General features: G+C 45.5%; 1 protein-coding gene across 1 annotated transcript in view; it reads left to right on the top strand.

Moving 5' to 3' along the window:
• Positions 1-14,884, top strand: part of ANKRD10 (ankyrin repeat domain 10) — a 33,515-nt gene extending 18,631 nt beyond the window's left edge. The window contains exons 4-6 of the mRNA XM_047843594.1: positions 323-558; positions 9,895-9,990; positions 13,312-14,884. Of these exons, the coding sequence (XP_047699550.1) occupies positions 323-558; positions 9,895-9,990; positions 13,312-13,787 (808 nt within the window). The 3' untranslated portion in view covers positions 13,788-14,884. The remainder of the gene's footprint in view (positions 1-322; positions 559-9,894; positions 9,991-13,311) is intronic.
• Positions 14,885-15,852: the final 968 nt, after the last annotated feature.

The following is a 15,852-nucleotide window of genomic DNA, read 5'->3' as shown; positions in this document are numbered from 1 at the left end:
TCTGCTTCAGGGTAAGTCTGAAGTTGGCATAAATTTAGGTTCTTCAGACTGACATAAAAAATGATTTTGAGAAGTTGAATAGGAAGATGCCTTTTTAAAGTTTAGCGTATTGATTTTGAAATGCCTATCTCCCAAATCGTGCTTCATAATCAGACGTGCTTAAGAGAGAAGTTAGTTACGCAGCTGGGGCGAGGAGCTCCCTGTAAGGGAGCCTCGCCGTAACGTGTATTTTCTCGCTGCCCCGTGAGGTAGTCAGGTCGGCAGGGGCAGAGAGCAGGTGAGGACGCCGACGGGGTGTAACTCGGTGTTTTGTGTCACACAGCCTGAGGAACGCCAGTGGCCTGACTGCAGCAGACATTGCCCACACCCAGGGTTTCCAAGAGTGCACCCAGTTTCTCTCGAACCTGCAGAATTGTCATCTGAACCGTTTCTATAATAATGGCACCTTAAATGGGGGCCAGCAGAACATATTTCCTAATCATACTAGTGTGGGAGCACATCGCAAGAGATGCTTGGAAGACCCGGAACCCTTTGGAGTAAAGAAGGCTAGGACCGAAGGTGAGACCCCTTGGTGGGCGAGGGGGGCAGATGCTCCTGCTTTCTGTAACACGTTTTCTTTTTTACGGCCGGAAGCGCCTTCCAGATGAGACCTTCACTTGAGGGGCAGTGTGCCCCGAGGGTCCTGGTGCAGTGGTGGTGATTTTCCCAGGAGCGGATGAGAGGGATTGTCGACAGCCCAGGTGTGGATGTGCCGGTGTAACTTTCTGCACACCCAGGCCCACCTGCCATGAGTTAGAAAGATTTTTCTCGTTTCTTGTACCTGTTTGAAATACAACTATTAAAAAAATCTGCCACTGTGCCTGATTTTTTTTTTTATTTCCTGTGAATGTTCCTGAGCTTGTGACTGACATTGTTGGTCTGGGTGCAAAACACAGTTTGACATCTGAGCAGGTAGAGGTTTGCCCCCCTGCCTCACCCGTGCTGTGCCCTGGCCACAGCCGGTCCCCACGCCCCACAGGGTGGTGTGTGTGTCACAGCAAGACCTGGGGTGTCAGGTGGACGGTGAGGAGAAGTCTCTAAGGTAAGTTATTTTAGTTGTAAGTATTCTCCCACCTTTTTGTCTTCAGATAACTCTGGTGGAGTTTGCAAATAAGCAGTCACCCAGTCCCTGGGAGATGAAAACCCTCCCCTTGGTCTAGGAAACAAAATTGTGTGTAGATTTCCTGCCTATAAGATATCTTACAAGACAGATTCATAGCTTGGTAAGAATATTTAATGAACTTAGAGATTTAGAGATGGCAACGAAAAGTAGTCATCTTGAAATTATGAACTTAGATAAGACTTGCTGAGCAGAAATGCAAAGTTGTGCCCTTTGACTGAGAACAGATCACCTCTCCAAGGGTAGTATGAGGAACCCTGAGTGGCCGGAGGTCTGCATTGACTAAATTTGGTGTGGGTCAGCATATGATCCTGCACCTTTTTAGTTGAACTGGACTGTATCCAGATGAAAACGGGTTTGGTTTTGGGTTTTTTTTGTTTTTGTTTTTACTATAAAGCTGATAAAGTTGTATTATCTACTTTTAAATGCTTATCGTGAATTCTGTGACTTTTTTTGTAGGAATGAATGCATGAGCCTAAATGTTTTACCAAATTCGTAACTTTTATAATTATATATGCTTTCTAGAAAGGTGCTATAACAGTCCTAAGCACAACAGGAAGGTGTGTCTAAACTTGAGAAGTGGTGTTTTTAATGGTGAAGTGTTGTCCAGTACTGTCATTCATTTGTGCCACGTCCCAATATTCTTTCTAATGTATTTTAAAGGCCCTTTAAGAGCAACCGCTTTTTAAATACAGTCCTTTTCATTCTATTAAATGCCTGGTTTAATATTTTGGAATGATACAAAGTGTTAGCTTCATTGTGCCCTCAAGCGAGAGTCATGTAGGATAAATCTTAAATTCTGTTTAGTACCTAAGGACATCACTTAACATTCTAATAAGGCTCAGAAATGTACCTGAGGAGTTCGTAAAACCAGTGTCAGGGTTTTTGGGTCAGTTGAATTGGCTGGTATCTCATTGTTGAAGTATCCTGAAAAGACTTTCCAGGATTCCTGGAACTTGAATTTAAGTTTCCTAAACCTTCTTTCCAAACACAGATTGGGTTTGAAGAATCATGCGATGTTCAGGGGCTTTTATTTCCCTCTTCCAGACACGGACTTGTTTTGCTTGACCAGGGTTAGGGGCTCACATTTTGCCCACCAAACTCCCCGTGCGGCTTTCCCGAACTGCCTGTTCCTGCTCAGCCGGGTGCCAGCTCGGAGGCAGATGCAGCCGGAGCCTGGTGCTTCGGGGATACGGCCCCACGGTCGGGCTCTGCTGCACACACCCGGAGTGGTCCTGTTCTGTCACCACCACAGGAGAAATCTCGGCTGGACTCCAGATGCCCTGACTTCGCCGCTCCTCTCGCGTGTGCTCAGCTGTGTGCTGAGCTGTATCGCAGTTCCGTGCACCTGGTGCTTGGGACACCGCAGCCCTGCAAGCGGTGGTGGTCCTGAGGATGGCCCACGTGTCACTCGAGCATGTGCGTGCATGGATTTCTGTCTGGAGCACAGGCAGGTGCCTCCATCCCATGCCGTCCCCTGCCCGTCTTTCCTCTGAGGAAAGAGATGGGATTTTTTGCATTTTATTATTACATACTCACTGTGAGCGGGGGTGTCTCCACTACTAAAGATGTTTCCCCAGCTGCCTGGATTTTCTAAGTGAGGTTCTTTTTGCCTTCGGTAGCTATATAGCCATTTCCATTCTTTGATCGGGTTTTAGTATGCAATTCAAGATACGTTCAAGTTACTTTTCATTTAATTTCTGGCATCTTGTTTTGATTTGCTCTTTAAATGTGTGAGCTTAAATTTTTGCTCACTCTGAATTATTCATTTTGTAGACAAGTTTTTGATTTTCATGCCAGAGTAAAAATAAGTGTTTTTTTCCATATGCAATACATGATATAAAATGCCTTTTTGAATAACTTCACATGTAAAAGTATTTAAAAGAGTTTAAAATTGTCTCTCCCTCTCCCCCCCCACCCCACCCCCAGTATAAGTTTGGCTGCTGCTTTTTTTATTTTTCTTTTTTCTTTTTTTTTAAATAGGTGCCAGGAATATCTTTTCTGTATAAATGCATAGCTTGGACCTTATTAATAAAACTCAGTTCATTCCGTCTTTCTACAGCTTAAGGATTACACATACTTGTGTTTTGGTGTGCAATCTATGTTCATAAAAGCAGGTACTTCCAGAAATTTTTCTGGCTCAGCCAGCTTTTAAAGATGTGCCTTGTAAATTTTATTTTTTAACTTTTTTTTTTAACTTTGCAATCCTGAGTCTGAAAGTTCTCTACTCTTCTCCACAGAAAGTAGCCTCTGTCTCTGCTTTCAATAAACAATTTTCAAGTATTTTAAGGTTATTGGTGTGGTTTTCCCTTGGAAATTACCGATGGAAAAGGACTTGAAGGGTTAAGAATGCCTCAGCCTTTCCATGTGGCCACATAAACTGCCCTGTGGGAACAAGTGCACGACAAAGGTGGTCCCAGGGGAGGTGCCCAGCTTCCACCGTTGACGCCAGTGTCTACTGCTCAGAGCACAGACCTGGTGGACGCGGCCGTGAACTATGGAGGGCGAAGTAAAATCCAAAGTCATTTAAACAGCTGATTTCGATTAAAAGTATTTGGCCTTAGAAGGGATTTTATTCATTTGGGGTTGTATTAAGGAAGCATCAGTATGTAAGTGGGTTTTGAGGTGTCCCCCCTGCCCCATTTATCAGTCATTCGCCCAAGATGGAGTGACAGATGGCCTTCAGTTACAGCTGCTCTAACGGTTCAGGTTTGTTAGCATTTCTGTTAATCTTCAGGAATAACATTCAGTACAGTTTCTCAGATGTGTGTAGTCCTCGGAAACTCGGCCAAACTTACCAGGGAGACTGGTTGGAAAAGAACGCCAGTCCCATCCGGGAGAGAAGCTTCCACGTTGTTTTAATCAGGAAGTGTTTTGGGTGCAATCCCGGAGTCTGAGTTGGGCAAGGCGGTGTGAGTTATACACTGGCCCAGTAGCCCAGGGTTCTATAATTGGAAACCGTTGCCATAGGAAGTAGGCCATGGTGATACCAGATCTCTCGTTAAATTGACTTCATGGTTTTGTTTTTTAATCAAAGATATATTACTGATTTTAGAATCTCATAATGTATTAAGTAGTTTATAAAAATACCTTTTAGGTTAGGGAGAGTGTCTACAGTACTATGACTCAGTTTAAAATTAGCAATGAGGGGGTCCCTTCGCTGGGTCAGAGCATGTGACTCTTGATCTCAGGGTCATGAGTTCAAGGCCTGTGCTGGGTGTGGAGCCTAGTTTAAAAAAAAATCAGCAATGAGAAGTTTCTCAGTACACTCGTGCCCAGGGTGTGTTTGACATTGAAGAGTCTCCACCTTTTAATTATCTGTCTGGACCACACTTAAAGAGGGGCAGCGGGGAAAGGAGAGGGTGTGATTTGTTACATGATACTTCTAAGTAATTTGAGCCTGAGATTCAGGAAATCAAATGCCTCCCCAGGAGTAAATCTGTAATTTGCTTCCTCGTTTGATTCTGTCTGTCCTATACATACACATGACATCAGGTGTGCTAAGCGTCCTCATGTTTGCAGGAAAGGACTACTTGTCTTCCATTGTTTGACCAGAGGAGGAGAACACTGGTTTGAATAACAGGTGATTGTTTCGTCTTAGTCCCTAAAGACTTAGTGTCATGTACCTGCAATGTGAATGAGTCCCACTTGGACACCAGGAGGTTTCTGTGATACGCACTCTCCCAAATTCAGACCTCCTGAGCTGCGGCTGTGGCAGGAACCAGCAGGACTCCGTCCTGGCGCACCTTCAGAACTGTCTCTTCTCATGCACCTTCCCTTCCCTGTCCTTTTAACAAAATCCCAAGTCCCACCTCAGTGTTTCCAGAACCATCACTGCTGCTCCGTGCCCTTGACATCTCCGCTCCCCTGCCCTCCTGACTTTCCCCCAGGGCCTGACTTGGGGCCACGGCAGGAGCTAAAGTCCTATGAAAGGTCACCTCACAGTAGAACCACCCTCACTTTGGCCTTAGTACTGCTCTGATGTTAATAGCACCTTTCTTTTAAAAAGTAATTACTTGAGTAAAATGTGCTCTGTAGTGGAATCAAGAATAGTTCTGATTAATTAGGGCTGGTGGGAACTACCAAGGGGACATTTCCTTCCTGGCTTTGTTAAAGGGGCACTGATGGCTTCCCTGGCGGTCAGAGCTCCTGGTTCCAAGGGGAAGACCGCAGGGGGGTGAGGTGGACCTGGGACCCCCGCAGCACTGGCACCTGAAAGATGCACAGAGGAAGGAGATCACTAGTCCATGCCCTGCCCCCAACCTCACTGAAGTCTGTGGTGTGAACAGCTTGGCAGTATTTGCACATCAGGTGGTCTCACCTGTGTGGAAGGTGTCGGGGGGTTAGCACCCCACTAGCCAGCTGGGGCTCTCACTTTTTTTTTTTTCTTTTTTTTGAGAGAGTGTGGGGAGGGGAGGGGCAGAGAGAAAGGGAGACACAGGATCCGAAGCAGGCTCCAGGCTCCGAGCTGTCAGCACAGAGCCCAACGCGGGGCTCGAACTCATGACCTGATCATGACCTCAGCTGAAGTCAGACGCTTAACCGACCAAGCCCCCCCGGAAGCCCTCACATCTTAGAAGTATGTGACCGTACAGATTGGTTTTTGCCTTTTAAGAGATTTCTCTGCTTTTAAAGTTAAGCCAGGTTAGGCTTATTTTTGTGAGCCCTGGGTAAGTCCTTCAGTGCCCTTGACAATTGAAGTCTTGTTTTTGGTGGCGCCCAGCTGGCTCAGTCAGTGGAGCGTGGACGCTTGATCTCAGGCTCGCTGGGTTCGAGCCCCATGTTGGGCATAGAGCTTACTTTTAAAAATAATAAAAAATAAACCTAGTTTTTGTGTACATGTTCTACATGTCTGTACAGGTGGCATGCTGGTTGCACAGTAAGTGTGCACCTTCCAGACTTGACAGCCAGCACAGCAGCCAGCTTCCTCGATGGCACGGTTTCTGTAATGCAGCAGATAGGTGTTGCCTGGTTTCCAAAAGCAAAGTAAAGTATCTTTCCCATGTTTTCAAATGGCTTGGTCATAAAATAAATCTGTAGTTTTAGAGCCTTGCTAAGAACTGGCTTTAGGGATTTTAGATGGAAGTACAAAAGCAGATTTCTGTGTTCAGTGGTCACACTTGGTTAGGACTTGCTTCTGCAGGAAGGAAGCTGGGAGGGTTTATTTTGAGTGAAGCCTAGCCAGTTTTCTATCACAACTATTCAACATCTAACATGTTCTAGAATCTTCTCAAATGCCTGCTTTGACCAAGTAAAAGGTAAGGACATTTTTTAATAAAATGTTCAGTAAGTTTTTTCCTTTTAACTGTGGAGGTCAGTAGGAAAATGGAAGGGAGTCTCTTCTTTTCCAAAGTGTAAATAAGATCAAAATGGGTAACTTGGAAAAAAGACATTTTGTTTTTTCTGAAATTTCTGTAAGTCCACCTTTCTCAGATACAATGTGGAATATTTCATCGGTTCCTCTGGCAAAGACAAAGTGGGTACGTGTGGGAGAAAAGAGTGAAGTCAGATCCAGTGCTCTTAAAATTCTGAGAGGCCAATATTAACATCATGGTTTCTAAAATACAGTTTTAAAAAGTAAATTGCAAGTTTAATGCCTTCCTCTGAGTGATTAAGCACTTCCTACTTAGAGGTGCTAGAAATAAATGAAGTATAAAATAGTACTACCCAGGGTTCTGGGCCAGCTGGATTATCAGCCAAGGAGTTAAAAATCCTTGCAGACATTCTACGGGAACAATGCACTACAAAGATTGCCTGTCTGTAGAGAATGAAAATTCTAGGCTGGCTGCATCGGCACCTGCTGCCCACATTAAAGAGTTCCTTGCCTACTAAAATACGCAAGCCTTTAGTCTGTTTCATTTTTCTCCTGCCGTGTTAATGAGGTACTATCAGCATTCACAAAGTGACGCCTGTGAGATGGGACCGTTGCCGAGTAGTCCCTAGTGCGGAGCCTGGGTCTCAGGTTCAGGGAGTCGTTTTTGCCGTGAAGTGGCATCGGGCCCTGGCCCCTCCCCTTGGACACAGTTTTCCCTCGGATGTCCCCAGACTCCTTTGCCAGCGGCCCTTCTGGCCCCCTAGTGGCAGGTGTGCCCTCGTGTCCCACTGCACTTTACAGCCGGTCTCATCGGAGGGAATTCTCCCGGCTTCATTACTGGCTACTCTACTTACTGTTGAGACTTTTTGTTGGATTGCTGTGTCGGAGCCATTCCAGGCTAGCCCGTGGGCTTCATGCACTGAGACGGGCACTCTTCCAGGCCCTGGGCTTAGGGGATGAGGAGACAAATTTCCCTGCTTTTATGAAGCACTGTTGTTTGGTTGTTTGGGGTTTTTTTTCTTTGTTTTTGTTTGTTTGTTTGTTTTTTGTCCTCTGTCTTTTTTTTTTTTTTTTTTTAAACCTGCTTTTCAGAAATCTGAAATTGTACAGATAGCCTAGCTGTCACTTTTCCGGAGGGACTCTGGCCCCTGAATTCTGAAGAGCGGACGTTACAAGTATGCATACCAAAAGCTGTGTTGTATCCCAGTGGAATCTTCCTTCCTGTTTGCAAGGACACTTGTGGCTTTGCCGTGCTGGCCCGCACAGTTCTCCTCCAGCCACCTGAGCACCTGCCTGACTTCTCAGGCATAGGAGAGGAAGGGGCAGAGCCCGCCCACTGCACACTCCTCATCCCCCAAGTAACTAGCTGAGGTCTGCCTGAAGGTCATGAGGACTTACTTCGTCAACTTGCACCCCGGATGCCCGGGCCACCCACCCGGCTTTTGAAGGTGGCCTGTTTACCGCTGATTTCCTGAAAGTACCTTGTTTCACAGTGAAGGTAGAGCCTTGCCTGTTGCTGACGTAGGCCCTTAGAGGAGGAAGGAAAGCTCTCAGTGGGAAAGACTGAAACCCACCATTTAACGCCTCTTTGCAAGCACCTCTCTTGTGGAGTTCTCTTGGCCCCGTGCCTGTTCGCTCAGGTTTTTGCCCAGCTACACAAACCACACTGTTCACTTTCTGTTTTCCCCACATACTCACCACTCAGAATGTGTGCCTCTTTCATGAAGACCATACATTATTATCTTTGGTCTCCATAGTTTGGGTTAGGGTTAGTAAGAATCTAGACGTGGCGTGCTCATTCCTGTTTTGTTTTTTTTTTAATGTTTATTCATTTTTGAGAGACAGAGTGTGAGCAGGGAAGAGGCAGAAAACAGAGGGAGAGAGAGAACCCCAAGCAGGCTCTAGGCTCTGAGCTGTCAGCAGAGTCTGACACGGGGCTCCAACCCACAGATGGCAAGATCATGATGGAGCCAAAGTCAGACACTTAACTGACTGAGCCACCCAGGGGCCTTGATGCTCATTTCTTTCTTTTTTTTTTTTTAATGTTCATTTTTGAGAGAGAAAGCGTGAGCAGGGGAGGGCCAGAGAGAGAGGGAGACACAGATTCCAAAGCAGGCTCCAGGCTCCGAGCTGACAGCACAGAGCCCAACGCGGGGCTCAAACCCATGAACCACGAGATCATGACCTGAGCCGAAGTCACATGCTTGACCAACTGAGCCCCCCAGGCGCCCTGATGCTCATTCCTGTTATGTATATTGAAAATGACTCATGTGCCTCTAGAATTAGTAGTAATTAGAGCTGCAGCGTTCGTGTCAGTTTTTAAATGTTTATTTGAAAGAAATATTTAGTTCTGAAAGTTACTGTTGGTTGTATATCTTTGGACTCAATAATTCTCAGTATTTCTCTGACTAAAGAACCAGAAATGGGCACAGAGTTGTGTCTATAAAGATGTTGATTATGGTGTTCATGACAGGAAAGAAAGCTGAAGCAAAGCCAGACAGCGGTGGGGATTTGGTGGTGGGTGAATTATAACACAGCCATGCAGTGGATGACTATTCAACTTTAATGAATTTTTTTGAACTTAGTTGATGAGATGCGTTCATGCCATGGTCAATGAATAAGAAGGCAAGGCATAAAAGTGACTTTGGGGTCCATTTTTATAACAGCACATACTTATGAAGACTAGAAAGCCAAATGTCCAGTGACCGTGACTGTTCCTGTCGACGGGGTTCCTAGGGGAAGTGTGCGCAAAGGCGATACTTGGAGGAGACACGATTGAACGTGCACGCTAGTTTTTCTCCAAGACACAGAGAATGATCATTTTCTGAGGAATGTGCATTTGTAACTTCCTCTCAAATGTCTTGAAACTAAGACTCTTAAGGTTTGTTTCCAGTTTTATCGTGTGTTGGTGCACAGGCCTGTGCCTCACCAGGACACTATTGAGTCTTGACTTTAACCTCATTTTCTGCTACTGAAATTAGTGATTTTTGTTCTGAAATTTGAAGATAGTTTTAATGGTTGATTCTATTCAAGAATTATCTTAGTATTTATGAAACACAACTGAAAGAACATTTGGGGGCATAATAGAATATGCTGACCTTAAAAACCTATTTAGAAACATCTCTGGGTTGTACACCTGTTGTATTTTGTCCAGGTGACAGTCTTAAAGGAGAATTTGTACCATCGAGCATACGTAGAATGAGTACCTGGAATCCCGTGACTTTTCATTGAAACCGCACACTTGAGGAGATGTTCTTTATTATGGAAAAGGGGGTTTCCCAGGAGTGTACTTGATTTATCAGCCGTCTGTGGATCACCAAGTTGTTGGCAGTTTCACAGCAGCTAGTGCTCTTGAGGCAACAGGATTATCTTGAAGGCTCTTAGGTCCGGGGATCTAAAATTGCCTTTGTGTTCTGTGCAGCTCAGAGCTCGGACTACTGCGTGCCGCTGGAGAATGGCGAGACGGAAGACGATGCGGACAGAATGCTCGTCGACAGAGAGTGTGCTGCTGTAACAGGTGGGGGTGGACAGTTTCCTGTTAGCTGCGGCAACAGCCCCATGGTCGAAGACACCACACAGCAGGAGGGTGGTTCTGTCGGACCAAAAGAAATAGAAATATATACTGTGTCCGCAATGCAGACCCCTTGTCGTTGCAAGAACCAGTATGCATATTATTTCTAACATGAGTTTCTCTCACAACGTTTGCACTCTGTTGTCCAGCATTTTAAAGAATGTTCTGCCGTGTGCATATCTTGGGCGAGTTTGTAGACAAAAGGATACGAGTGTTTTGGGTGCACGTTGTATAGCTGTGAAAGCTGTTAAGTGCAATCTTCCTATTTTGATTTGAAACTTTTGCTTAACGTGCCTTGTTTAATTCTCCTGGGTTTTGCATGCGTCCCTTTCTGACATGTGACCTTTGGGTGAACGCACCAGACGGGCGTCCGTTGCCGGTAATCTCAGCGGGATAAAGGGCGGGGAGCGTGACCCGCTGCTGTAGACAAGGAGCTCCAGCTGACGCGTGGTTCTCACTCGTGACCGGTCACGCCGCTGTGGACTCTCCTGCTCGCCGCTCCCGGTCGCTCTGGCTTCTGGGGCGTCGCTGAACACCACGCCTCACGAAGCACGCTTTGCGTGCCCAGGGTGTTAACATGTTCAAACGGTTGATAGTCATTTTCAGTTTTTAAAAGTCGAAGGCTCCATTTCTTTTTAGCATTTAGAATCTCTCGAGATTTATCCTTTCAGTTAACACTTTGCTCTGCCATTCTTCAGGTGACCCTGAAAACACGTTAGCTGTTTCTTCCTGTGTTGATACGTTTAGAAGGAGATACTGGTTGGTTGCTTGGTTGGTTTTTAAGGCTTTGTTAGTGTATCTCTGTGCTAAATTCTTCAGCGGGGTAGGAGATTATGTGTACGGTTTCCCAGACGTACGTGAAGAAATCATTTCTATTTACTAAAATGAGAGGGAAATGTGCACATCTTTCTAGAAGCGTACAGGGTTGTTACGGGTGGATTCGCCTTTTTGCCAAAGAATTCAGTGGGCAGATTTTCTAAGGGAAATTTTGATTGGATAACACATTTAAAGACCTTGGCCAAAGACAAATAACATAACTCAAAGCTCTTCAAAATAAATAAATAAATAAATGGCATTGCTACATGCTTTTAAAAAGGCAGGAGTAATCACTCTTTACTCTTCACACACTAATTCCCTGGGTTTTCGGGCTGAACTTAATGCCAGGCTTGGGCGTAGATTGAAAAGGCCACACTTCGTTTCAAGCCCAGCTCATCCAACGGAGCAGATGCCACATTTCCCCTCAGCTTACGGCACTGTGTGCCGGCACACACACAGGGTACTGGACTGCCAGGGATCCCCCACGGTGGGTGGGCAGACGGGGAGCAGGAGCGTGGGCCCCAAGGGGCGCCTGGAGCCAAGTGAGGATGGCCAGGAGGACACAGTCCCAGCCATGCGGGGGTCACAGCTCAGCCAGTCTCTGGGATACCTGCTATTTTCAGGCTCAGTTTTATTAGATACTCCATGACGACGTGAGGTTATCAACTGGCCTCGATTTTGAGATTGCATAATGGAGCTAATTTACACTAACTGGGCACCGAAGAGAAACAACACGCGCACATGCACGCACACACACACACACACGGGGAACACTACATGGGAACAGTGCGTCTGGGTAACTCGGATTTCCAAGGTCATGCTCGTTTACCTTTTCAGGTCCAGTCACCTGGAAATGTACTATCCATCTTTGTGAAAAGTGCATCGTTATTTGTCCTAATCACTGTCAAGGTTGCCATCATAGTCGGGAGTTTGACCACCCAGGAAACGTCGTCTATACTTTATTTTTGAAAAATAACTGATATAAATGTTTCTCTGGGAATATCTTGTTTCATTTCTTTTTATTAGGTTCTTGAGACACTTGTTCTCTGGCCTTGAGTGTTTACTAAATGGAAAAGCTGCCATTTAATTTGAAAAAAAAAAATAATAATCCCTTATCCTCTGAAGAATTTATAGCAGTTTCCAAACTATGATTATCACTTAAATTGCCAGAAAAAATGGATGGTTAATGGAATGTTTGGAAGGTGTTTTTGTTCACTGAACAAGCCGTGATCTTTTTGTTGGCGGGAAGATTTGTGGATCACACAGAAGCCTGGTGTCCAGACGCCAGTCAGAGGCGCACAGATGGCAGGTGGCGCAGCGGACAGCAAGCCCTGCTGGGGGGCAGAGACGCGTCCTCGCTGGGAAGGCAGTGGGACTCCTCTCCTCTGTATTTAATACCTTTCTTTAATAGCCCAGACCATTGAGATTAAATTCAGTGTCACAAGCAAGACCTGATCGTAGATGATCCTCTGTGCTGTTGAGCGAATCCCCACGAACACAAATGGTAGTCTTGAGTCTCCTCGTACCGAAAAATACCTCGTACTGGCTCTTCCCGTGGGTCCGCACGTGTTGTGACTGACTCTTCCCCCCTCCCCCCATAAGGCATCCTCCTCTTAATGGGTGTCTAAACAACCAACGTTTTTCCACCGTAAGTGATTTTTTACAGCAGTCCAATTAGGTGAAGCCTTGGACCCCGTTGTCCCTGTAAATGCTGAACTTGGAGGAGCCCACCAGTCAGTGCCAATGTGCCGCTGGCCCCAGGGCGGACGCGGGAAAACATTTAGCGACTCGTTCTCTCGTCGCCGCTCTGCGCTGTGCCTGCGCCGCCGTGTGGCATCTCGCAGAAGTGCCAGGTGGATGCGAGTGGCGCTAAGACGTGACCTCTTGCGTCCACCTCCCCGGCTTGAGAGGCGGGCGGCCTCCACGGAGCTCTGCGCCACTGTCTCGCCTGGTCCCAGGAGCTGCCCCAGGCCCGGCTTCACGGACCCTTCTCTTTTTCCCTTAAGAGCTGCAGAGGTGTGGGGTTTTATTTTAGCTCCGTGGAAATCCTTCCGTTTAGTTCTGCTGGACTTTTTTCTCGGGTGATTTTTAAAACTTCTTTCTGAAAGTAGTCTTAAAATGAGAACAGGTTTTTTTTTTGACAGCTTTTCAGTACTGCTGGTATTTTTCGTGCCGTGTTATTTGTCAGCTTAGGTTTTTAAACTCAGCTACTCGATGCTACTGAAATTCATAAATGTTTCCTATCTTACCAGGCAAGTGGCACTGTTGTGTTCTATTTTTAAATCTGCCAGTGCACAGTTTTCTACTTCGGCGAAGGAACCGGTCTGTTTGAGAGAAAAAACAAAAGCTAAATAAACCCTTTACAATTGTAGCAGCAGTGAAACATTTTTTGCACTTTCTCCTTCCCCCCCTGGTTCTGAATTTTGGTGACAGGTGTATTTCTTAATGCAGATGTGAAAAACAGTAGCTCCGTGTCGAATACATTGACAAACGGATGTGCCATCAATGGACACTTGGACTTCCCCTCCACGACACAGCTCAGTGGGATGGAAAGCAGGAATGACCAGTGCTTGACAGGATCTAATGGAATTAGCAACGGATTAGTGCCAGGACGGCCTTTTCCGAGTAGTCAGGGTTCTGTTTGTATTAATGGGACCGAGGAACCGGAAAAGACCGTGAGCGTTAACGCGGAGATGTGCGGCTCTCTGCACCTGAACGGGAGTCCGAGTAGCTGCGTAGCTAATAGACCTTCGTGGGTGGAGGACATCGATGAGAGTCTGCACTATGGGCACTACCATGGCTTTGGGGACACTGCCGAAAGCATCCCCGAGCTCCACAGCGTGGCAGAGTGCCCCGGCTCCGCGAAGGGGGGAGACAGACACGGCAGCGGCGCCCTGGGGGCCATGCACCTGTACCACGGCTCTTAGAGACGCACTCGCCCCCACCCCCCTGCAGCAGCCAGCTCAGTCCTGAAGTGGCATCGATTTGAGGGAATGCTGCGACTTGTACTATTTTTTTATACTTTAGCTTTCTGGAAAAAATAAGCTTTTATTGGAAAAGCTCCTCCCGAGTCCCTATTGTGTGCACGCGTAGGGCTTATTAAGTGCATAGCTGTTTCTTTCACAGGATGGTGAGCCTCTTCTGGAGTTTGATTCTTCTCCCGCCAGCCGCAGTGTTTTCTTTTGAATACCGTCACCTTAATTGCCATTATTCCTTCAGTCAAATTAAATTATATCTGATCAACATAAATTGGGGCCAGAAAATGAGGTGCCTGGTGATTCAACTCCTTGCACATAGTGATTTTGAAGAGCTTGCTTTTACTCTTTCCTGTAGAATTTGTGACAGAAGACAGCTCTTCCCTATGCAAAGTATAGCCTTACAAAGATTTCTTGAAGAGAATGTTTGATTTTTCAGTCTTTTCATGGAAACTTTGCGACTTGCCGTGTGGTGAGGTCTTGCTTAGAGCCACACGTAGTGGTTCGGGGGTGTGAGCGGCCCCTTCTTTAAAGCCGTGGCTCCCTGCCCTGGATTTCATTGAAAATACGTGCAGCCCGGGACTGACCTATGATATTATTCCACATTTCTTGCTTTGTCTCTACACCTTTTCCCACAGATAACGGTTTCCTTTATAGGTAGTGGAAATTACTCTTTGTAGGAACTGCCAGGTCAGAATGTTTAACTGACTTTTTGACTTATATTTTCTTTTTTCCTCGTTTTTGTTTTTTGGGGTTTTCTGCTTTAAAATGTATACCACTATGTATATCCAGTCAACTGAGAGAATTTCGGATCTCTCTTAATAAAACTGCACTAAGTTTATGGTTTTATAGAAATTAGCTTTTGTTTAGGCAACTAGTGGTCACACTGTGCACATATTGTAATGAATTTTTACTTTTCTGATTTTTGTAATAAAAATTGGTGAAGATCGAGAAAATGTCAGATGAACAAACCAATGTTCTAAGAGTGTAACTAACATGTTGTTTTTAAACTGTTCTTTACAAATTGAATAAAAAACTCTCACACTCGAGTTGTTCCTAGGGTGTTCTTTCTTTCCAAGGTGTGAGGGCCCGTAGGGCGCATCTGTGCAGGAAACAGGAAGGGAGGTTCAAGTTCAGTATTGCCTTTTATTTTGCTTGTAAGATTTTACTTGACTCCCCTGATCCTGCCCGTGTAGTTATTTCTTACCACTGTTTGATTTGTTAACATGTGTGCTCTAGTTGTATGGATACTTGGTCTCACTAGGTGGCTCTTAGGGGTCTAAATTGCTGTCAGCTAACAGTAATGTCCCTGCGTGCTTATTTTCATAAAAGACAGCAACCCAAGAGGCTCCTGGGCGGCTCAGTCGGTTAAGTGTCCGACTTCAGCTCAGGTCATGATCTCTCAGTTCACGAGTTCGAGCCCTCTGCCGGGCTCTGTGCTGACAGCCAGAGCCTGGAGCCTGCTTCAGATTCTGTGTCTCCCTCTATCTCTGACCCTCCCTCATTCATATCTGTCTCTCTGTGTCTCAAAAATAAAATAAAACATTAAAAAAACTGAAACAGGAGTGGTAAAGTGAGTGGAGACAAAGCTCAAAAAAGCCTGGATGTGAGCTGATATTGACACTGGGTATGTAAATGTTCATTGTTCTGTGTACTTTGTATATATTTGGGGGAATTTTTTTTTAATTTTTAATTTTATTATTGTTTTTTATAATTTACATCCAAGTTAGCATATGGCGCAACAATGATTTCAAGAGTAGATTCCTTAGTGCCCCTCCCCCATTTAGGCCCTTCCCTCTCCCACAACCCCTCCAGCAACCCTCAGTTTGTTCTCCATATTTATGACTCTCTTGTGTTTTATCCCCCTCCCTGTTTTTATATTATTTTTGCTTCCCTTCCCTTATGTTCATCTGTTTGGATCTTGAAGTCCTCATATGAGTGAAGTCATATGATTTTTGTCTTTCACTAACTAATTTTACTTAGCATAGTATCCTCTAGTTTCATCCACACAGTTGCA

This window comes from Prionailurus viverrinus, chromosome A1 (genome assembly GCF_022837055.1).
Source record: "Prionailurus viverrinus isolate Anna chromosome A1, UM_Priviv_1.0, whole genome shotgun sequence".
Taxonomy (NCBI): domain Eukaryota; kingdom Metazoa; phylum Chordata; class Mammalia; order Carnivora; family Felidae; genus Prionailurus; species Prionailurus viverrinus.
The sequence above is the reverse complement of the archived record's forward strand: the minus strand, read 5'-3'. Positions and strand labels throughout refer to the sequence as shown.